This window comes from Astatotilapia calliptera, chromosome 11 (genome assembly GCF_964374335.1).
Source record: "Astatotilapia calliptera chromosome 11, fAstCal68.1, whole genome shotgun sequence".
Taxonomy (NCBI): domain Eukaryota; kingdom Metazoa; phylum Chordata; class Actinopteri; order Cichliformes; family Cichlidae; genus Astatotilapia; species Astatotilapia calliptera.
The window spans coordinates 8,665,231-8,689,222 of record NC_137432.1 but is presented as its reverse complement, the minus strand read 5'-3'; the positions used below and the strand labels follow the sequence as shown (position 1 = coordinate 8,689,222).

General features: G+C 45.8%; 1 protein-coding gene across 1 annotated transcript in view; it reads right to left on the bottom strand.

Moving 5' to 3' along the window:
* LOC113031764 (NACHT, LRR and PYD domains-containing protein 12-like) overlaps nt 1-23,992 on the bottom strand; it is a 97,455-nt gene that overhangs the window by 21,683 nt on the left and 51,780 nt on the right. Inside the window, exons 11-13 of the mRNA XM_080308232.1 lie at nt 16,674-16,850; nt 14,926-15,105; nt 12,515-12,688 (exon numbers count right to left, since the gene is read on the bottom strand). Coding sequence (XP_080164358.1) covers nt 12,515-12,688; nt 14,926-15,105; nt 16,674-16,850 — 531 coding nt within the window. The remainder of the gene's footprint in view (nt 1-12,514; nt 12,689-14,925; nt 15,106-16,673; nt 16,851-23,992) is intronic.

Here is a 23,992-nt window from a genome sequence, read left to right as displayed (position 1 = left end):
CATGAATCCACATGGTAGGATTTGTAAAGAATTTATTCGTAAATCAGGGTGGAAAATAAGTATTTGGTCAATAACAAAAATACAACTCAATACTTTGTAACATAACCTTTGTTGGCAATAACAGAGGTCAAACGTTTACTATAGGTCTTTACCAGGTTTGCACACACAGTAGCTGGTATTTTGGCCCATTCCTTCATGCAGATCTTCTCGAGAGCAGTGATGTTTTGGGGCTGTCGCCGAGCAACACGGACTTTCAACTCCCGCCACAGATTTTCTATGGGGTTGAGGTCTGGAGACTGGCTAGGCCACTCCAGGACTTTCAAATGCTTCTTACGGAGCCACTCCTTTGTTGCCCGGGTGGTGTGTTTTGGATCATTGTCATGTTGGAAGACCCAGCCTCGTTTCATCTTCAAAGTTCTCACTGATGGAAGGAGGTTTTGGCTCAAAATCTCACGATACATGGCCCCATTCATTCTGTCCTTAACATGGATCAGTCGTCCTGTCCCCTTGGCAGAAAAACAGCCCCATAGCATGATGTTTCCACCCCCATGCTTCACAGTAGGTATGGTGTTCTTGGGATGCAACTCAGTATTCTTCTTCCTCCAAACACGACGAGTTGAGTTTATACCAAAAAGTTCTACTTTGGTTTCATCTGACCACATGACATTCTCCCAATCCTCTGCTGTATCATCCATGTGCTCTCTGGCAAACTTCAGACGGGCCTGGACATGCACTGGCTTCAGCAGCGGAACACGTCTGGCACTGCGGGATTTGATTCCCTGCCGTTGTAGTGTGTTACTGATGGTGACCTTTGTTACTTTGGTCCCAGCTCTCTGCAGGTCATTCACCAGGTCCCCCCATGTGGTTCTGGGATCTTTGCTCACCGTTCTCATGATCATTTTGACCCCACGGGATGAGATCTTGCGTGGAGCCCCAGATCGAGGGAGATTATCAGTGGTCTTGTATGTCTTCCATTTTCTGATGATTGCTCCCACAGTTGATTTTTTCACACCAAGCTGCTTGCCTATTGTAGATTCACTCTTCCCAGTCTGGTGCAGGTCTACAATACTTTTCCTGGTGTCCTTCGAAAGCTCTTTGGTCTTGGCCATGGCGGAGTTTGAAGTCTGACTGTTTGAGGCTGTGGACAGGTGTCTTTTATACAGATGAAGAGTTCAAACAGGTGCCATTCATACAGGTAACGAGTGGGGGACAGAAAAGCTTCTTACGGAAGACGTTACAGGTCTGTGAGAGCCAGAGATTTTCCTTGTTTGAGGTGACCAAATACTTATTTTCCACCCTGATTTACGAATAAATTCTTTACAAATCCTACCATGTGAATTCATGGATTTTTTTTTCACATTCTGTCTCTCACAGTTGAAGTGTACCTCTGGTGCAAATTACTGACCTCTGTCATCATTTTAAGTGGGGGAACTTGCACAATCGGTGGCTGACTAAATACTTTTTTGCCCCACTGTATATATATCATATATCGCCATCCAGCTAAAGAATATCAAGATATGAATTTTGGGTCATATCGCCCAGTCCTAATATTGCAATAGGTTGTCCGTTAAACTCAAGCGGGGCTTGGGCCCTGGCACGGCGTAGAATTTCCACACAATCCTGGTAGTAGTGACGCTCGGCTATGACGGCGTGCGGGATACCAGCTGGCTTTCTCAGGATAGGGCTCCTGTGTGAGCGGTCAACAATAACGTCTTTATCCATACCCAGCACTTCACGTAGTAGCACAGATACGGCCGTGGAGGAGCTCGAGTCCAGGCCCTCTGGGATGCCTATGATGTGGATGTTAGCTCTCTGCTTCCTGCCTTCATCACATTTATCCTTCAGGTCAGACAGCTCCTCCTTCATACTCTCTACTGTAGACTGCAGGGTGGTCACCTCATCGCTCCACATTGACAGCCCATCCTCAGCTTCTTTCACTGTAATCTTTATTCCATCAACTTCAACGTGCGTCGCCGCCATGCTGTTAGCGATCTCATTTCTCAGTCCTTGCACGTCAGCCCTTATATTGTCAAAATCTTCTTTCAATGCATTTCTGAGTTCTTCTTTTAACAGCGTACTAATGTCCTCTTTAATGGATTGAAGAAGCTCCAATTTTAGAGCAGTAGGATCCACATCACGTCTGTTGAGTCTGCTCTTCAGCGGCCGTAGAGCTAGACGCTGCCCTTTGGCCATCATCGATACTCTCGCCCGAGATCGCGCCGGGCCTAGTCGCCGCTCCTCCTGTGAGCTTGTATTTTCAAGGGTTGGATGCCATTTCTTCTCAAATAAAGTTATAATATAAAGTATAAGACTGTTAACTTCAGCTGTAGCACAAATGAAGACAGGAGCCTTCAGAGACACGTGTTACTCCATTGCAGGAAGTCCCACACCTGCTCTGGGATACAGACTTTTATGACAGTCACATGACAGTCTTTTCTTAAGAGTCAAGATGGCAGCAGTGTGTACGGCCTGCTGTCCAACTCTGTTTGTATTCATGTTTTAGTTTTCATTTGTCTTCAAAAATGCAAACTCTCTGCTTGTATATGATCACCAAACACTGCTGGCTTTAAGATCTTCTCATTTAAAACCTGTTTATTGCAATCGTGGATATCAGGGAAGCTTCTCTGCACCGTTCCTGTCAGGAGTTCCAGCTTGTCTCCGTTGTGCTTCGGCCCCACCTCAACTGACTGGCCACCGTAGACGCCGTGGGAAATGCAGTGGCTTATTGGTGAGAATGAAAGCTACCTGGATACAACTTGGAAAAACACCTTAGCCTAACCCGACTGGATTCGACCGCATCAACTACTGGCGCTCTCTGGATATGGCTTACGCCTGTCTGACATCTGTTGTTGGGCGTACTACAATAAACCCGCCCAGCGTCCTCCCCGTCTACGCTCAGGTGGAGTAAACCCTCAGAACCTACGGCCGATAGGTCGGGCACCCACATTGGCCGATGAGCCACCGATACCACTAAGAATCAGTCTTGTTAATACTTGATTGCTAGCAAACAAAACTTTTCTTCTTAAGGACTTCTTCACTAATCAGGAACTGGATCTAATGCTTGGAAACCTGGCAGAGAGCCGGTGAGTCCAGCTGTTTTACTGAACTTTTACCTTCTGACTGTGAGATGACAGGACATGGTGGTGGAGTGGAGGCTGTTTTTAGGAAGAAGCTCGCATGCAAACAACTCTTTTTTTTTTTTTTTTTAACCTGTCCCGTTTGGCTCTTTTGCCATCATCAATTATTGTCTAAAGGCGAAGAAAGATGCCAAATGGATTTACTTTAACAAATGGACCATCCCAGCCTTGCCGTATTGGTCTATTTGATTCACCTTTGCTTTTATTGTTTATTTTATTTTCATTTGCTGAACACGGGACAGGTTTGACTGGGGAAAAGAAAGGGGAGAAAGAAAGAGGGAAAGAAAAACAGCAGGAAAGAGGGATGGGGATAAAGGGCAAAAAACAAAAACCAACAAATCAAGCAGACAAATCACCTGGATCACCTGTTGAGAAAGAAAAAAGAAAACAAGCAGAAGAAAAAAAAAGAGCAATATAATAAACAACATCACAATGATCTATGGGAATATAACAGTAAATACTAAATATTAAACATTATTGTGCAGCACATAAGATCGACAGCGCACAGTGTGCTTTGAGGTAGGAGCCAAAAAGGGTGTAGTTTGTGTGTGTGAGCACCCGTGTGTACACCTGTGAGCATGAACGCGCTTGTATTTAAAAGGTTCCTTCATGTAATGATCTGCTAGAGGGTGTGGGGGGGCCACAGCCCCGTCCACCAGGGCATGAAGCAGGTATGGAGGACATCAAGACTCCAGACATCCAGAGCCCCTCAGAACACAAGAGACCAAGGAAGACCAACAGAGGGGCAGCCGCGCCACTATCCCAGAAAGAGCTGAGGAGAGCCCCAGATGAGGGGTCACTCAGCAGCCGCGGAGCAGAAGCCAGGGGGGTTGCAGTGACGTGCCCGTGAGCTCCGCCGGCAGCCAGCTGTGCCAGAGTGACCGAGCCCCAGGCCAAGAGGCCGAGGGCACCCCACCCCTGAAGGGCCCGAGCCCCAGGCTCCAGGCCACAACAAGCAGCCACCAAGGAGTGAGCCGGTGGGTACCTGGACGCCCATCCCCGGACACAAAGAACCACCAATGCACCGATGTCTGAGGGTGTCTGCCACTGGCAGGGGAAGTGGTGGGGGGAGATAGGCCTCCATACCTTAGAGGGCCTGAGATGTCCCCAGAGAGGTGGCGTCTAATACCCAACCTGACATATGGACACAGACAAACAGGCACACACAGATACATCCATTCCAACCCTCATGCTCTCATATCACACAAACAACTCTTAACTGACTCTTATTCAAGTTTTGAACTTGTGATGTTTGTTGTTTGGGGCATCCCAGCCGACACTCGGTGCAGCTGTATACAGACCTCCAAAACATCACAAGAATTTTATTCAAGACTTTTTAGCTGCTATCGTGCCAAACTGTGATCAAACTTTAATTGTCAGAGATTTTAATATTCACGTGCTGTCCCTCCAATCCTCTGGCCAGAGATTTTTTAAGTTTGACTCCTTCAGTCGTGCTCAGTTTGTGTTGGGCCCAACCCAGAAACAGGCTCATACGTTGGATCTTGTGCTGTCTTTAGGGTTACCGGTCCTAAACATGGAAACATGTGATGCTGTTTTTTCAGTGTTGTATTTGATATATTTTTATCTCACTGCCATTTTACTCCTCTTATTCCAACACCCCATTGTCGTCTATTTAACCCATCTGCAACAGAACTATTTTCTAGTGCTTTTAAGAAGTTTAAGATCTCCCCTCGGCGATGGTACCGAGCAGATGACATCTAATTTTTATGATAAATGCCAAACTGTCCTTGATGAGGTTGCTCCTTTTAAAACTATGAAACCACAATCGGACCCGTGGATAAACGAGGCCGCTCATTCAGCCAGACGAGAGAGCAGGAAGGCTGAACGTAAGTGGGAAAAAGATGCAGGTGTGTTTCTGATGCTGAGAGACCGTCTGTACAGGTATCAGGACACTGTCAACGCAGAGAAGTCAAAAGCTGTTTCTAATATTATTGAGAAATGCTCCAAAAATCCTCAGCTTCTTTGTTCAATTATTTCTCCAGCTTGTCATATTAATAGTTCCTCAGAAACTTGTGAAAGGTTCCTGCAGTTTTTATCAATAAGATAAAACAGCTTCGAACTATGATCGGCCTGCCTTCACATGACCTTTCTAAAATATTCACCTGCTCAGCTGTTTTTGATCAGTTTGAGCCTGTGTGGTTTGACCAGGTGGAGGAACGATGTGATGGTATAAAGACATCATCCTGTCCAAATGATGTTGTTCCAACACATATTTAAAAAGATTTTAAAGGTTGTTGGTTCCGACATCTTAGCGATTTTTAACAGCAGTCTTAGTTCAGGTGTTGTACAGCCTGTTTTAAACATGCTGTTGTACAGCCTGTACTAAAAAACCTGATCTGGATCCTCTGTCCACTCAAACTTCAGGCCTATTTCAAAGCTTCCCTTCCTGTCGAAGACACTTTTGTGTGGTTCTATCGGTTGGACGTTACAGCCCCTTCGGTGGCTCATGCTGTCCTTTCTGCTGGATCTACCACTCACTAAGGATGTGGTGGCGTGTATATATGTCCCATACTTATGTGTTGTACCGAGTGAATCGACTGAAAGGGAACGAATAGTTATGTCTATAACTTCTGTTCCCTGAAGGAGAGGAACGAGGTACAACACAAGGCGGCCCCACTGAGCAGTTTGGCTCGGTGAAGAGCGGCTATCGAACTGAGGGCTGACTGTGATGACAGCGGCTATATGTGCAGGCGGGGCCGTGCGCGTGTCATCACACGTCATCTGCCTTAAAGGCGTGAATAAAGGTTTCTTCAGCCAGGACACGCGAGGGCGTGATATCCCATACTTACTGTATGTGTTGTACCTCGTTCTTCTCCTTCAGGGAACAGAAGTTATAGACATAACTATTCGTTACAATAATCCAGCTGGGATGTCATGAAAACGTGGATTGCCCGTTCAAGGTTTTTAAAAGATATAAATTATCTCACCTTAGACAAAAGCCTCAGTTTGAAGAAAGACTGCTGTACAACTGAGCTCAGCTGTTTTTCAAAGGTCACATTGCCGTCAAATATAAGCCCCAAATGTAATAATGCGATTTAATAAAAGGCCTGAACCAGTCTAATAGAGCGCCCTTGATGTCGCCATGCTCCAATGGTGACATCAAGATGCTGTGGTCAACAGTGTCAAAGGCAGCGGTCAGATCCAAAAGCACAGCTGAGTCTCCTGATCAGTGGCTGATGAAAGATCATTAAGAACTTCTCAAAGTGCAGTTTCAGTGCTGTGAAGAGCTTCAAAACCAGACTGAAACCTTTACAATAGATTGCAGCTTTGTCTGTCTCCGAAGCGGGGACCACTCGTATTGCTCTTTTCTGCAATAGCGCCTTTATTTCCTCTCTGGGTATCATGGCTGCCTTGGTGTTGACAGTCGTGTTTACGACTCTTCGGAAACGAGGCGGCTTGACCCGGAACTGCAACCGGTAACCCATGGCAACGGTTCGCAGCACCCACAGAGAGGGGGCGCAAGCACGCCACTGAGGGAAGTGAGCAGCCAGCCGGCTGACCTGCAGCACCGTCGGAGGGGCGTTGTCGCCCCCCAGTGTGTCTGCAGGGGAATGCATCACCTGCCTGACCTGGCTCATTCTGCCTGCAGGCTGAGCATTTGTGATTGTTTGAGAATAAACAATACTCTTTATTGATTGTAACATGGAAACATGTACATTCATACATTTTGTTGGAGGCACCTTTTCTGGGGCACAACAATGAAAAACAGCGGGAACACTCGATGTGGTCACCTGAACATTTAACACACCTGAACAGGGAGTTACCTGAGGCATTTTGTGTGCAGGGGTTTTGTGCTTGGGAGACAGTGTTAGGAAAGTGCAGCGCCTTCTGGGGCTGACAACCTGAACAGAACTTAAGCGGCGGCACCTCTTGGGCGGGAACAGAGGGGTAAAAGCAGCGTCTCCCTGCTGCTGGACCCCTTCTCCACTCGAAACCACAGCTAGGAGGGCTGAGGCTTCTTCCTCCTGGGCGTCGGGTCACGCCGGGGGCCCGAGGGTGGGCCTTTGCTCCAGGCCGACTGGCGTGGAGCTCGGGCCGGAGGATGTGCTCTCGCTGGCAGCACACCCACTTCAGCAGTGGGTGCCGGCCTCTTGCCAGACGGCAGAGGAGCGGCGGGCCTGTGAGAGCTAGCTGCGGGCTTGGGCTTGGGCTGACGTCTGGGGATGATGTCGCGCAGAGCTTCCGTCTGCTTCTTCCTCAGATCAAATCTAGCCTGAATGGCTTCAAGTGAATGTCCGAATAACCCAGCCGCAGACACTGGTGCGTCCAGATAAACAGCTCTGTCCCTATCCGGGACTTCAGAGAGGGTCAGCCATAGGTGCCTCTGCGCCACTACTGTCGAAGCCATCCCTCTGCCCAGGGAGAGCGCTGCACAGCGAGACGCACGGAGGATGTGATCTGTGGCGACTCTGACCTCGTTAAGAAGAGGTGCCAGCGGGCTGTCATCAGGAACCAGCAATCCGAGCTCCGCCAGGCACATTGCCTAGTACGTCTAGAGCATGGTGACGGAGCTCATGGCGCGAGCAGTGCCAGCCTGAGCCCGATAAATCTTCTCCAGCTGCGAAGCAGAGAATCTGCAGTGCTTGGACGGCAGAGTTGCGGGGCCGCCAACACCATGGTTATGGGATGGGGCCAGATACGCAGCCAGAGAAGGCTCCATAGGGGGTGGGTTATCTAAGCCAGCCCCCTCGGCGCCGTCCAATTCCATGTACTGTCCATAGCCGGGCACAGTGACGCGGGTAGACAGAGGTTTGTCCCATGATGCTGTTAGCTCGCAGAGAAAGTCTGGGAACATGGGAAGGCAGTTTTTGGCTGTTGCGGGCTCCGGTGAGAGGAAAAACCCCGCGAACCGCGACGGCTTCTGAGCTGGCAGAGGAGAGGGCCAGTCCACCTGCAGCTTCTCAGCAGCACGGCGAAACGGGGAGAAAAGAGAGGTGTCATCGTGGCCGACCGGCGCAGCAGCGGCGGCACATTGGGCTGACAATGGGCTCTCCTGCTCATCCTCCGACAAACCATGGATGTCCAGGCCGATGTCCAGCATGTCATCGTCTTCCTGGGGAGCGCTGGCGGGCTTCAACCCAGGCTGAAGCCCGTCAGCGCCCCTGCATGGTTCCGGCTCGTCATCGGCTAACCCGTCAACATATTCCATGTGGTCAGCCCAGCTAATTGCGGGGACATCGACCGGAAAATCCTCGTCTTCGGACTCGGACGAAGCTGGGGCTCCAGACTCGGAAAGGAGAGGGTCATTCCGTGCGACAGCCGAGCGTCCCAGCACTTTTTCCACAAACGTCACCCGTCTTTCCAGGGTCGAGGCAAAACGCACAGGCTTCGGGCTCCGTCAACGCTCTCCTAGCGTGGACGATCCCCAGGCAGACAGGGCAGGCATCGTGCTGGTCGCTGTCGTGCAAAGAGAAACCGCATCCCTGAGGACAGGGGCGAACAGAAGATTTCTGCTTTGCTCGCTTCGGTTTGGAGTCCATTCCAAAACGCAAAGCGAAACGCTGCACAGGAAAAACTTGAAATTAGTGCTCAGTCTACACACCAAAAGGCACGGTGGAGGCTAACACCAACAGGGGCAGTTAAGCTAAGTTCAAGTTGGCAGACAACGGAGCTAACTAGCAGCAGCTAGCTAGCCCAACTCAGCAGAGGTGTTCTCAGCGAGGTGAAGAGCGTAAGAACTGAGGGATGACTGTGATGACAGTGGCTATATGTGCAGGCGGGGCCGTGCGCGTGTCATCACACGTCATCTGCCTTAAAGGTGTGAATAAAGGTTTCTTCAGCCAGGACGTGCGAGGGCGTGATATCCCATACTTATGTGTTGTACCGAGTGAATCGACTGAAAGGGAACTCCTTATATGTTGGAGTTAGTGGGACCTGCCTGGCAAGACTGCAGCTGGTCCAGAAAGCTGCAGCTCGTCTTCTGACACAAGCTCAAAGACATTTGTCGTCCCAACAACCATATATACGCTGGTCCCTTGCTGTAACACAGTTCACCTTTGGCGGCCTCGCTGTTTCGCTTTTCTTTTTTGTGCAATTTTGCATGCTTTTGTTTTTTACAGCGCGTTGTGTTCTGCGTCCTGATTGGCTGACAATGGTCTACAGCCAATCTCGTGCCGTGTCTCCTGTACAGTACAGAATGTGTTCAAATTTACAGCAGTGTGACTCTGCAGTGCTGCACTGTATGTTTGTACGTTTTGTCCCCAACAAACAACAATGATGACGAGACGTTTTGCAGCTGTGGTAGCAGCCAAAGGCAGAGGAAGATGTTAACCATCATAGTTTCAACAAGGAGGCAAAAAGGTTGTAACTGTCCACAACAAGAACATCGTAAGGATGGAGTCAGCTTTGGCTTTGTGGCTCAGTGACCACAGGAAAAAGAACATCGTGCTGGACACCAACATTATCTGCATAAAAACTCAAAAGCTTTATGAAACTTTACCTGACAGCGAGGAGCCCAGGCCATGGACGAGTGCTCCTCACACAGAACCAAGCTCGTTTAATGCCAGCAAAGGCTGATTTGACACATTTCAGAAACACTTTGCTTTCATTCTTTAATAATGAACTTATTTTTCTATGAAGGTTTGAACTTTGTTTAAACAAGAGAGAAAAGTGTGAAAATGTTCATGCCTGTCTGAGAAAAGTGTATAAAGTGTGCAGTGAGGGTTTAACTGCCTTAAAACTTCTATAATAATTGTAAAACATAAAGCTGCTACTTCATTCTGACACTTATTTTTAGAACGTAACTCGATAAACGAGCGACCGGAGTAATGTATTGTGTTTATTTTGAAAACTCTCAACAGGATCTTCAGATTTATTTTGAAAGGTTTATCTGGAAAACACACAAACACATAACCAGGAAACAAAGAGCATGATATGAAACGATTGAAGTTTTCATATGGTCATCATATATGCATCGTTCTATCGAACAGCTCCAGCTCCTGCTGTCAGTCTCTGTAAATCTGCTCTTAAAACACATTTGTATTCACTGGCTTTTAATATAGTATGAGAGTTATTTGATATTTGATGTGTGCTATTAATGTTATGAGTTATTTTAATAGTTATTTTGGATTCTTGTACAGCACTGTGGTCAATGCTGCTGTTGTAATTAATGTGCTATAAACACGTAAACAATCTGCAGTTAAACATCCAAAACTAAAGATGTGATCGCTGCCTTTAGAAAATGTGCTAATGCACAAGATATCAGCTCCATTAAGGTGGAATGTGGCCGTGTTAGAAACATGTTGGAAGAAGTTTGAAGCTGAAACTGTGAAGCTGAGAGAGCTCCAGCGTCTGTCACAGGAAACTTTCTTATTTCCACACTGATGAAAGCCTCAAGCTTTGATTTCCTGCTGCTTTTATTGAGTCACACTGTGAAACTGAGCCACAGCTGAACCAGCATCCCTGTACAGCAGACACTTACAGCGCTTGGCTGCTTCCATTGAACCCTCTGCACAGAGCTTCAGTTTCCTCTTCTGGTCCCAAAGTGCAGAACAACAAGGTTTCAAACAGCTTTGTTCCAGCAGCATCAGCCACAGACATGCAGAGAGAATCCTTTGGTTGTGTGGTGTGTTTGCATATCTCCTGTCTGTGTTGCTTTGTGAGGATGGATCATCGACTGCAGCTCCAGATAAACAAGCTGGACCTGAACCTGGTAGCTTCACTTAGAAGACACTTGTGACGGGAACGTGTGAGAAGTTTTGTGCAGACAAGTGTGGATTTAGAGTGTGGGACGAGCTCTCCACAGTCTTTGTGGAAATCCACATTCTGCATACTGCCTGTGACAAGCTGCAGACATTTCTCCTCCAAATCCACTGAGCAGCTGCTCGTGGTGGTATTAGCTTCATGTGTGCGTGTTAGCATGAAGCCTCGGTCACACTCTGCTGTGGACACGGTCACGGACAGCTGGACGCCTGATGGACGAGTTGTCCTTCCTGTTAAACTTCTTTGAGCATGAGAATAGCATGAGAAGCTCAGTAGACACTGTTCAGTGTTTTAACTCTCGCTTTCACTTCAGCTTCACCAACAACAGCACAAGCAGAGCAGCCCACTGCCCGCATGGCTGGGACAGCGCCCCCTACACTACAACATGTAGATGGCCGTCTGCAGGCTGGATGTAGCACCACCGCAGAGACGTGCTGCAGCTCTGTTTAGTTACCCAGCTGACAGCAGAGGATGTAGTTTACTGTTACCAACATGGAAAACTGAAGCTTCATCAGCTGGAGCTACAGAGCTGGAGAACAAAGGAGACTGACTGGCAAGCATGATGTGGGAGGAAACATCAAGAGCCTGTTTGAAAGGAGACACATGTGGATGCTGTGCCAGTCTGTGGTCTGTCAGAAGTCAGCTGAGTCACACTGCAAGAAGCTGCAGAATCTCAGAGGAGGAGATTTGGAAGTGTTTGTGGGACAAACTGGACTCAAAGAAAGAAGACGTTTGTGAAGTCTTTGGTGGAGGTGAGCAGTGTGAAGCAGAACACATGCAGATGAATCAGGAGGTCAGCATCAGTGTCTCCTTGTGGTGGACGGTAAAAGAATCAGAGCCAACGCTCCCGTCCACCCTCGGCATGAAGCAGTGCTGTTTCTGAAACAGGAGGACAAGTCCAGAGAAGACAGAGGAAGTACAGATGAGGGTGGGACAGGACAGCAGGACTTCCTTAAGACCTGCAGCTCCATCACACTGTTGTAGGTCCTCTTCATCACACATGTACCTGCAGCCTGTCTTCAAGTCCAGGAGTCACCTCCACACAGTGTAGAAGCCTCCTGTGCAGACCATGGAGTCCAGCCTCTGTCAGGGAAGTCTGCACTAAAGCCTGGAAGACTTCACTCTGTCTCTGCTCCACCCGAGAAAGACCAGCACACTTTTATTATTATGTTATATGTATTAATATTTTAAACACTTATTCTTTGTATTTTTTGCTTTGCTCCTGTCAAACTGCTTTAATAAAATCTGCTGCAGTCTAAACTGTGGACGTTCCCTTTTTAACCCTTTGTGAAACAATAAAGGTTTAAATCTGAGTATTCATCTATGTTAGTGTTTAATGGGTCTAATAGGTTCCCAGTAATATCTTCCCTTGGAGTCTGTGGTCCAAGCTTCTAAAACCATCCCAGGTTAACAAGAACTACAATCTAGAGGAGAGCTGCCATAACAGGTGTGACTGATGAGATCTGACCTGCAAGGTTACTCAGGTTTGTTTGTATCAGGACAAGCAGGGAAGACACCTGGACTCTGCATCTACTGAGTAAGACTCAGAGGATCAGAGATTAGAAGGTCTACAAAGAGCTGAACCAGACTTCCTGTATAAAGGTTTTAGTTCCACAGATCGACAGTGTCAGCACAACTAAAACGTGGAGACTGACCTCAGAGTTTCAATTCGATGTTGTGGTTTCCCCAGAAGAACACACAGCTGCTTCACTCCTGAATCCTGCAGCTTGTTGGAGCTCAGGTCCACCTCTCTGGGATACGAAGGGTTGAGCTTCAGCACTGCTTCCAGATAATCACAGCTGATCTCTGACAAATCACAGCTCACCAATCTGTATAAAGAATGAACGATGTAAGTTTATTAGACAAAGTGCTTGAAATCATTCAGTGTTTCATCATCTGTTGAGAGCTGAAGAAGGTTCAGAATGTAGAAGTTTAGAAAATGGAAACTCCAAACAGCTGAAGCCAACAGGAAGCAGCTTCAAACAAACACAACAAGAGAAAAAACTCTGAATGTTTCACATTAAAATTGTACATTTCTAACAAGAGTATTTTAAAGACAGCGTCACTGATGATCATCTTCTGCCCAGTAAAACTTTGGTTTTCCACATGTGAGTGTTAATGATGCACAAAGACTGTGAGTGCAAAGAGGGAGCGAGGAGGATGACAGAGAGATGGTACAGGAGCATCAAGAACCCGGCGAGGAAATGAGCAGAAGGATTTTGGAGCCTGTTGGATTGAAGCTTTCACAGAGACGTGTTTGACTGGACACCACCAGGACAGACTTTTAATCCCAGGATTTGGATGAGCTTTCTGTCTTTATGTTCACAAATGATTCTGTAACTCTGTGACTGTCCTGGAACTGTCAGCAGTATGGTTACGTCCTTTTGACCCGAGTTTCCACAGCTCTTATAACAGCAGTGTACATTCACCTGCAGGCACACGTTGCCTCTGCTTCAGCTCTGTTTATGAAGCACAAACTGCAGGAACCAAACTCAGACTGGCTCATGTCAATCATGTCTGCTTACAAAGACACTTTGAAACTCTTATCAGTATGTTTCCTGTCCTACTAGGAGGGATCAAACTCTGGACCTTTGTTGTGGATCAGTGAAGGATGCTTAGAAATCCCTCCTGCTGCCTGAGCTTGAACATCATCAGCACTTTAACACTGAGCAGAGGGACGTGGAAAACGCCTTCTGTCTTTATCTGACTGAACAGTTTCATTATGTGGGCTGAATAAAACACAGTTGTAGACTATATTTATATGAAACATGTATATATATGCATTTAATGTATTTGAACCATATTTAATGCATATTACAGGATGTAACAGCTGCATATGTGTCAACAATAATGGCTTTGATTTTGCCCCCCTAAGAACATTTTAGTAGATCCGCCCCTGCAGCAAACGTGTGTGAGAGCAGCCACGGCCCGCTCCTCCATGGTTTCATTCACACTCATCTCATACTGAACACACACACTTTGTAGGAATCATCAGTACTTTGACTGTTTCTCAGGTTAGCTTCAGGTTAGCCATTTAGCATTTCTCCAGTCTGAGTCACAGAGCATCACATGACGTGACAAAGGCTGATTGGTCAGCTGCAGTGATGGTGGTGGAGCAGCATTAATGATGATGCAACAGGAACACGGGGATATCAGACTGTTAATGGGTTTAGTCATTCCTGCTGCACTGTTTGTCCTTCTTATTGAAGTGACCTGCTGAGAGCTCACACTGTTCTCTGTAGAAATGATGTCAGTCTGACTCGTCACATGTTTGGAGGCGTGTTTGATGTTTGCTCTTCTGGAAACTCTCAGTATCAAATATGGACGATGCAAAGGAGACACGCTTCATGTCTGTATGGACCTGTTTCTGTAGCTGCCACCATCATTCAACATGTTTGTACATCAGCTTATCAAATCCTGTCCGCTGTCTTCATTTATTACTCTTCACCTGCTTCACTGTGTGGGCGGAGCTGCCTGAGCCCCGCCCACACAGACACAGCTCCTCTCTGGAGCTAAACTTCTGCTTCATCTCCGCCTCTTTTCTTCATCCTCCACCTCTCTTTTCTCTTCTTCGGTGTTCTGCAGCCTGGGAGCCTCACAGCCGTTAGCACGCCCATACCTGAGCAGCTAGCATTACCCAGCATGTCATGCAGCAGTGTCAGTTTGTAAATGTGCAAGAATTCCTGCTCCAAACTGTTTCACAGATTGCTGTGTGCCGTGACCTTTGACCTGCTAAAGAGAGTCAGCTGTGGATTATTCATTGTTGTGTCTGATACTTAGAACTGTGAGGAAGAAGCTACACAGTTAATCAGGGTCCCCTCTCTCTGAATTAGGAAAGGTGGGCAGGCCGCATGTGGGCCGTGGGCCATACGTTGAGTATCACTGTTTGAAATGTGAACATTGTTCTGCTACAGTCAATGGACTAAACCAGAGAAGAAGAAAACAGACTTTACCATGAAGATCCTCAGTGTGGATCAGTATAATATCAGCCTGATGTCTGCAGTTCAGTGTCAGCACAACTTTCACATCATATTCATCTCAGCACAACTAAAACATGCTGACTGACCTCAGAGTTTCAAATCGACATCGTGGATTCTCCAGGAAACCACACAGATGCTTCACTCCTGAACCCTGCAGGTTGCTGTAGGTTCCACTCAGGTCCACCTCTGTGAGATACGAGGGGTTGGACTTCAGCACTGCTGCCAGATAATCAAGGCCAATATCTGACAAACCACAGTCCTTCAATCTGTATAAAGAATGAAAGATGTAAGTTTATTAGACAAAGTGTGAGCTTGAAATCATTCAGTGTTTCATCATCTGTTCAGAGCTTCACAAACATCTACTGTCATTATTGTCACCAAACTCTGTGGATCCTTTATTGCAAATTCAAATGGGATCAAATGGTCAGACAAAAGAGGGTTATGAGGAAATATGATGAAATGTTGTGTATTAGCAGCAAGTTATTGAATCATTTTCTTCAGAAACCAAACAAAATGATTGACAAACATGTTTTTACAAACTCAGTGTTGGACTTGGATCAGCAGGATAAGCTGATGTTTAAAGGCATTTGAGTCTGGCTGTATGAGAGTCCAGTTATTACTCAATATTTATGGATGATGTTCTTTCAGTGTTGCACTTTGTAGACGCTCCCGGAGCCTCACAGCCAGTTGCACATGGACCGGCTGACATTACCCAGCATTAGAGGCGGGTGTAAAAAATTAATGTTCCCATTTAAATGGTTTTAATTTGAATAAAACGATGTTGATTCATTCAATCCTGAATCGATGTTTAATATAAATGTATTTTGCCAGAATCTCAGGTTAAAGCTCACAAACTATTTCAACAAGCAGCAAACAGTAAATGAGAGCAGCTAAACACACAAAGATGGAAACACAGAGCGTGGATCGTTCACTCGACGGCACGTACACGGACACGCCATCGGGGCTGAAAGTGGACAGCTCACAGATCCTGAAGCTGCAGGTTTCATCTGTCTCCAACCAAAACTGAGTGAACCAGGAGCAAAAGAAGATCCAAACTCTGCTTCATGTTTGATAAACATGCTCATGAATTCTCTCTGACTTTGGCTGTTCCTGCCTGCACAGCTCTCTCTCTCTCTCTCTCTCTCTCTCTCTCTCTCTCTCTCTCTCTCTCTGTGTACTCCAAGAACAGCTTCAAACATCTGTTTCTGCATCATTCATTGTTTATTAGCCTCTGACAGGAAAGCCTCATTTCTGCTGTTCCATGGAAACTTTTTAAAATGATGACAGATTACAAACTCTCAGCTGTGTCTGTAATCAAACCTCTGTAACTTTGCTTCACTTCAGCAGCATCAGGTCATGTTCACATGTTGATTCATGGTTTGCTTCAGTTTTTGATCGACTGCAGAATATTTTGAAGGTTATCTGCTATAAAAAGCCAGAAGAGGAAAATCTGCTTCATGTGTTTCTGTTTGATCCTCATTGACTTTGACACAAAAGGACTCTGCTGTGATGATCACACCTCTGATCAAGTCTCACAGTGTCACAACTGATAAATGATCAGAGTTAGAATATTTCTGACTGTCTGCTGTGTGCTGTGACCTTTGACCTGCTAAAGACAGTCAGCTGTGGATTATTCATTGTTGTGTCTGATACTTAGAACTGTGAGGAAGAAGCTGCACAGTTAATCAGGGTCCCCTCTCTCTGAATCAGGAAAGGTGGGCCATGAAGATCCTCAGTGTGGATCAGTATAATATCAGCCTGATGTCTGCAGTTTAGTGTCAGCACAACTTTCACATCATATTCATCTCAGCACAACTAAAACATGCTGACTGACCTCAGGGTTTCAAGTTTACATCCTGGACTCTTCAGGAAACCACACAGATGCTTCACTCCTGGATCCTGCAGCTTCTTGTTGTTACTCAGGTCCAGCTCTCTCAGATGGGAGGGGTTGGACTTCAGCGCTGCTGCCAGATAATCACAGCTGATCTTTGACAAACCACAGTCCTTCAATCTGTATAAAGAATGAAAGATGTAAGTTTATTAGACAAAGTGTGAGCTTGAAATCATTCAGTGTTTCATCATCTGTTCAGAGCTGAAGAAGGTTCAGAATGTAGAAGTTTAGAAAATGGAAACTCCAAACAGCTGAAGCCAACAGGAAGCAGATTCAAACAAACACAACAAGAGAAAAAACTCTGAATGTTTCACATTAAAGTCGTACATTTCTCATAAAAACAGGAAAAAGACTTGAAAAAGTCGTGTTTTTCCTTCCAGGAACCACAAGGCTTCACTTTTAAAGGTGAAGTGTGAAAGAAATGGACATATTGAAATCAATGATATCAAAGCTGGAATCAGATGAGTCCAAGTGTTCTGCTGATTCAGCATCACATTCATCTTTGGTCCTTGTTCTGCATCCCCACCATAAATATAAAACACATTTTCCAAAATCCTCTTTAAGCTTCGACAATAAAGGAAGATCGTTTTATACAAGTCTTGTGGTTTTGTGTCACCCAGATGCCCGAGTACTTAAACTTGTTATAGCTGGGTTTAATAGGTGCTAAAATACACAAAACTCCCCAGTTGTCGTACAGATAGACTTTGCTTCGCTCTTCCCAAAATTGACTTTATTTCCAGAAATTGTCCCAAATTCCTTAAGTATGCATTAAGGTGACCTTAAGGCTCTTAAAGGTGCCTATAAATAAAATGTATTATTATTATTATTGTAAGTCTATCCAAAGGTTTGTGGAGGCTATTCGATGGGTTGGAAATAAATAAAATCATGTCGTCGGAATAAAGAGAGACTTCATGTTCGATACCCCCTTGACGTTTTCCCTCAACACAAACACATTGTCTCAGCAACAGCTAGCGGTTCAGCGGCAAAAAGGAGACAGAGGGTATCCCTGTCCTGGGGGACAGATTATTGTTAGTCTGGACAGCTGTTAGACGGGAGCAATACAATACTTTTATCCAAGATACAAAATTAAAGCCACATTTTTTAAGCGTATAAAAAAAAAAAAAAATCCAATCTCACCCGATCCAACACCTTTTCTGCGTCAAGCCAAACTACGGTTTCCAATGTATCACCTTTAACATGGGTATAAATTATATTTAATAGAGCTTTAATGTTAAAAAAAGAGTGCCTAATAAAGCCCGTCTGGTCCTGTGAAATAATGGAGGACAAATACTTGTGTAAGCGACGGGCCAACACTTGAGCCAGGATCTTGGTGTCTGTGATGAACAAAGATATTAAACGATAGGAACGACAATCTAAATGGTCTTTTTCCTGTTTTACAATTAAACACATCACTGCTTGATGCATTGTTGGAGGCAACGACTGTGAGAGGAAGGAGTCTTCAAAAGTTGATTTTAACAGTGAATTCAGTCGGTCAGAAAACTGATTTTCCAGACTGCATGCTCCGTATGGCCGTTTCAATTTCAACATTAGAGACAGGTTCTTCCAGACTAGCGATCGCATCTTCTCCCAAGGACGGAATATCAAAAAACTTATTGAAATCATTGTAGATCTCAAGGATAGTTGTTTGTTTGTTCTTAGTCGTAGCTGGTGAGCTGATAACTTGCCTGTTTTTTCTCCATGTTCATAAGCGTAGCTGCAACTTTGACTCAGCCTGTTTTGTAGATATGAGATTGTATTCAGTTTTTCATTGTAACCGCTGTGTATATAATACAGGCTCAGGAGAGTGGCTGTACACAGCATGTAGTTTAGTAATTTCATCAGCTAACTGAGAAAGGCGCTCGGTCACTATTTTATTCTATTTTGCACAAAATGAAATTATTTGGCCTCTCAGACCTTTTGTAACTGACAAACTCTTCATCTGCTAACAATACTGAGTTGAATCTCCATGGCTGATAGTTGGAGCAGGCATCAGGAATACACACTGAAAAAACAAGAGGAGAAATCACCAGTCTTATAATCACATTCTGTAACTTTTGTGTGAACTGTGGTCCATAGCAGATAATGAGCAGTTTAGGTCTCCCTCAAGGATGATATTGTGTGATGACATATTGGGGAGCCGTGTAAAGACTTTAGTGAAAAATCTGTGATCGTCCCAATTAGAGGCGTAGATATTTGCTAAGATCAAAGGAAAACCATAAACTATATTTTCTGCACTATAAGTTGCACTTAAAATCCTGTAATTTTCTCAAAATTCGACAGTGCGCCTTATGGATGAATTCTGGTTGTGCTTACTGACCTTGAACCGATTTTATGTGCTACACGGCGCTCAGAAACATTTCAAAAAATGTTTTGGTACGACTTTGCTAAGCTACGAGGCCGCACCGCTTGATGGATTGTTGGAGCATTACAGCTACCGAGGAGCCTCGCGGAGTGGTACGTACTCTGCTCTAAAGTAATATTACTTTATTGAGTGTGTATAAGGACCATAAATGGCACCTGTAAGAGACACGGTTACAAAGAGGATTTCAAACTCCAGGTTGTCAGTCACGCAGTAGAACCTGGGAACAGAGCAGCTGTTTGTTATTATGCTCAGCATAAGTTAGTTTAGATTTTGACTGCACAATTGTGAGCTTTTTGTTATGCACAAAAACAACATTGTTTTCTTTTATTTATGGAGCATTATTATTTAATAAATGCTGATAATTTATTTCTGAGTAATTGTTTCATGTACATCTATGCTGTATGTTAATAAATGTGCCTGTGTGAGATTTGGGACGCAGCTTTGACTAAGAACTCTCTTTTTGTTCTTACTTTCTGGCTTTAAAAATATTGATACAGTGGGGCAAAAAAGTATTTAGTCAGCCACCGATTGTGCAAGTTCCCCCACCTAAAATGATGACAGAGGTCAGTAATTTGCACCAGAGGTACACTTCAACTGTGAGAGACAGAATGTGAAAAAAAAATCCATGAATCCACATGGTAGGATTTGTAAAGAATTTATTCGTAAATCAGGGTGGAAAATAAGTATTTGGTCAATAACAAAAATACAACTCAATACTTTGTAACATAACCTTTGTTGGCAATAACAGAGGTCAAACGTTTACTATAGGTCTTTACCAGGTTTGCACACACAGTAGCTGGTATTTTGGCCCATTCCTTCATGCAGATCTTCTCGAGAGCAGTGATGTTTTGGGGCTGTCGCCGAGCAACACGGACTTTCAACTCCCGCCACAGATTTTCTATGGGGTTGAGGTCTGGAGACTGGCTAGGCCACTCCAGGACTTTCAAATGCTTCTTACGGAGCCACTCCTTTGTTGCCCGGGTGGTGTGTTTTGGATCATTGTCATGTTGGAAGACCCAGCCTCGTTTCATCTTCAAAGTTCTCACTGATGGAAGGAGGTTTTGGCTCAAAATCTCACGATACATGGCCCCATTCATTCTGTCCTTAACATGGATCAGTCGTCCTGTCCCCTTGGCAGAAAAACAGCCCCATAGCATGATGTTTCCACCCCCATGCTTCACAGTAGGTATGGTGTTCTTGGGATGCAACTCAGTATTCTTCTTCCTCCAAACACGACGAGTTGAGTTTATACCAAAAAGTTCTACTTTGGTTTCATCTGACCACATGACATTCTCCCAATCCTCTGCTGTATCATCCATGTGCTCTCTGGCAAACTTCAGACGGGCCTGGACATGCACTGGCTTCAGCAGCGGAACACGTCTGGCACTGCGGGATTTGATTCCCTGCCGTTGTAGTGTGTTACTGATGGTGACCTTTGTTACTTTGGTCCCAGCTCTCTGCAGGTCATTCACCAGGTCCCCCCATGTGGTTCTGGGATCTTTGCTCACCGTTCTCATGATCATTTTGACCCCACGGGATGAGATCTTGCGTGGAGCCCCAGATCGAGGGAGATTATCAGTGGTCTTGTATGTCTTCCATTTTCTGATGATTGCTCCCACAGTTGATTTTTTCACACCAAGCTGCTTGCCTATTGTAGATTCACTCTTCCCAGTCTGGTGCAGGTCTACAATACTTTTCCTGGTGTCCTTCGAAAGCTCTTTGGTCTTGGCCATGGCGGAGTTTGGAGTCTGACTGTTTGAGGCTGTGGACAGGTGTCTTTTATACAGATGAAGAGTTCAAACAGGTGCCATTCATACAGGTAACGAGTGGGGGACAGAAAAGCTTCTTACGGAAGACGTTACAGGTCTGTGAGAGCCAGAGATTTTCCTTGTTTGAGGTGACCAAATACTTATTTTCCACCCTGATTTACGAATAAATTCTTTACAAATCCTACCATGTGAATTCATGGATTTTTTTTTCACATTCTGTCTCTCACAGTTGAAGTGTACCTCTGGTGCAAATTACTGACCTCTGTCATCATTTTAAGTGGGGGAACTTGCACAATCGGTGGCTGACTAAATACTTTTTTGCCCCACTGTATATATATCATATATCGCCATCCAGCTAAAGAATATCAAGATATGAATTTTGGGTCATATCGCCCAGTCCTAATATTGCAATAGGTTGTCCGTTAAACTCAAGCGGGGCTTGGGCCCTGGCACGGCGTAGAATTTCCACACAATCCTGGTAGTAGTGACGCTCGGCTATGACGGCGTGCGGGATACCAGCTGGCTTTCTCAGGATAGGGCTCCTGTGTGAGCGGTCAACAATAACGTCTTTATCCATACCCAGCACTTCACGTAGTAGCACAGATACGGCCGTGGAGGAGCTCGAGTCCAGGCCCTCTGGGATGCCTATGATGTGGATGTTAGCTCTCTGCTTCCTGCCTTCATCACATTTATCCTTCAGGTCAGACAGCTCCTCCTTCATACTCTCTACTGTAGACTGCAGGGTGGTCACCTCATCGCTCCACATTGACAGCCCATCCTCAGCTTCTTTCACTGTAATCTTTATTCCATCAACTTCAACGTGCGTCGCCGCCATGCTGTTAGCGATCTCATTTCTCAGTCCTTGCACGTCAGCCCTTATATTGTCAAAATCTTCTTTCAATGCATTTCTGAGTTCTTCTTTTAACAGCGTACTAATGTCCTCTTTAATGGATTGAAGAAGCTCCAATTTTAGAGCAGTAGGATCCACATCACGTCTGTTGAGTCTGCTCTTCAGCGGCCGTAGAGCTGGACGCTGCCCTTTGGCCATCATCGATACTCTCGCCCGAGATCGCGCCGGGCCTAGTCGCCGCTCCTCCTGTGAGCTTGTATTTTCAAGGGTTGGATGCCATTTCTTCTCAAATAAAGTTATAATATAAAGTATAAGACTGTTAACTTCAGCTGTAGCACAAATGAAGACAGGAGCCTTCAGAGACACGTGTTACTCCATTGCAGGAAGTCCCACACCTGCTCTGGGATACAGACTTTTATGACAGTCACATGACAGTCTTTTCTTAAGAGTCAAGATGGCAGCAGTGTGTACGGCCTGCTGTCCAACTCTGTTTGTATTCATGTTTTAGTTTTCATTTGTCTTCAAAAATGCAAACTCTCTGCTTGTATATGATCACCAAACACTGCTGGCTTTAAGATCTTCTCATTTAAAACCTGTTTATTGCAATCGTGGATATCAGGGAAGCTTCTCTGCACCGTTCCTGTCAGGAGTTCCAGCTTGTCTCCGTTGTGCTTCGGCCCCACCTCAACTGACTGGCCACCGTAGACGCCGTGGGAAATGCAGTGGCTTATTGGTGAGAATGAAAGCTACCTGGATACAACTTGGAAAAACACCTTAGCCTAACCCGACTGGATTCGACCGCATCAACTACTGGCGCTCTCTGGATATGGCTTACGCCTGTCTGACATCTGTTGTTGGGCGTACTACAATAAACCCGCCCAGCGTCCTCCCCGTCTACGCTCAGGTGGAGTAAACCCTCAGAACCTACGGCCGATAGGTCGGGCACCCACATTGGCCGATGAGCCACCGATACCACTAAGAATCAGTCTTGTTAATACTTGATTGCTAGCAAACAAAACTTTTCTTCTTAAGGACTTCTTCACTAATCAGGAACTGGATCTAATGCTTGGAAACCTGGCAGAGAGCCGGTGAGTCCAGCTGTTTTACTGAACTTTTACCTTCTGACTGTGAGATGACAGGACATGGTGGTGGAGTGGAGGCTGTTTTTAGGAAGAAGCTCGCATGCAAACAACTCTTTTTTTTTTTTTTTAACCTGTCCCGTTTGGCTCTTTTGCCATCATCAATTATTGTCTAAAGGCGAAGAAAGATGCCAAATGGATTTACTTTAACAAATGGACCATCCCAGCCTTGCCGTATTGGTCTATTTGATTCACCTTTGCTTTTATTGTTTATTTTATTTTCATTTGCTGAACACGGGACAGGTTTGACTGGGGAAAAGAAAGGGGAGAAAGAAAGAGGGAAAGAAAAACAGCAGGAAAGAGGGATGGGGATAAAGGGCAAAAAACAAAAACCAACAAATCAAGCAGACAAATCACCTGGATCACCTGTTGAGAAAGAAAAAAGAAAACAAGCAGAAGAAAAAAAAAGAGCAATATAATAAACAACATCACAATGATCTATGGGAATATAACAGTAAATACTAAATATTAAACATTATTGTGCAGCACATAAGATCGACAGCGCACAGTGTGCTTTGAGGTAGGAGCCAAAAAGGGTGTAGTTTGTGTGTGTGAGCACCCGTGTGTACACCTGTGAGCATGAACGCGCTTGTATTTAAAAGGTTCCTTCATGTAATGATCTGCTAGAGGGTGTGGGGGGGCCACAGCCCCGTCCACCAGGGCATGAAGCAGGTATGGAGGACATCAAGACTCCAGACATCCAGAGCCCCTCAGAACACAAGAGACCAAGGAAGACCAACAGAGGGGCAGCCGCGCCACTATCCCAGAAAGAGCTGAGGAGAGCCCCAGATGAGGGGTCACTCAGCAGCCGCGGAGCAGAAGCCAGGGGGGTTGCAGTGACGTGCCCGTGAGCTCCGCCGGCAGCCAGCTGTGCCAGAGTGACCGAGCCCCAGGCCAAGAGGCCGAGGGCACCCCACCCCTGAAGGGCCCGAGCCCCAGGCTCCAGGCCACAACAAGCAGCCACCAAGGAGTGAGCCGGTGGGTACCTGGACGCCCATCCCCGGACACAAAGAACCACCAATGCACCGATGTCTGAGGGTGTCTGCCACTGGCAGGGGAAGTGGTGGGGGGAGATAGGCCTCCATACCTTAGAGGGCCTGAGATGTCCCCAGAGAGGTGGCGTCTAATACCCAACCTGACAT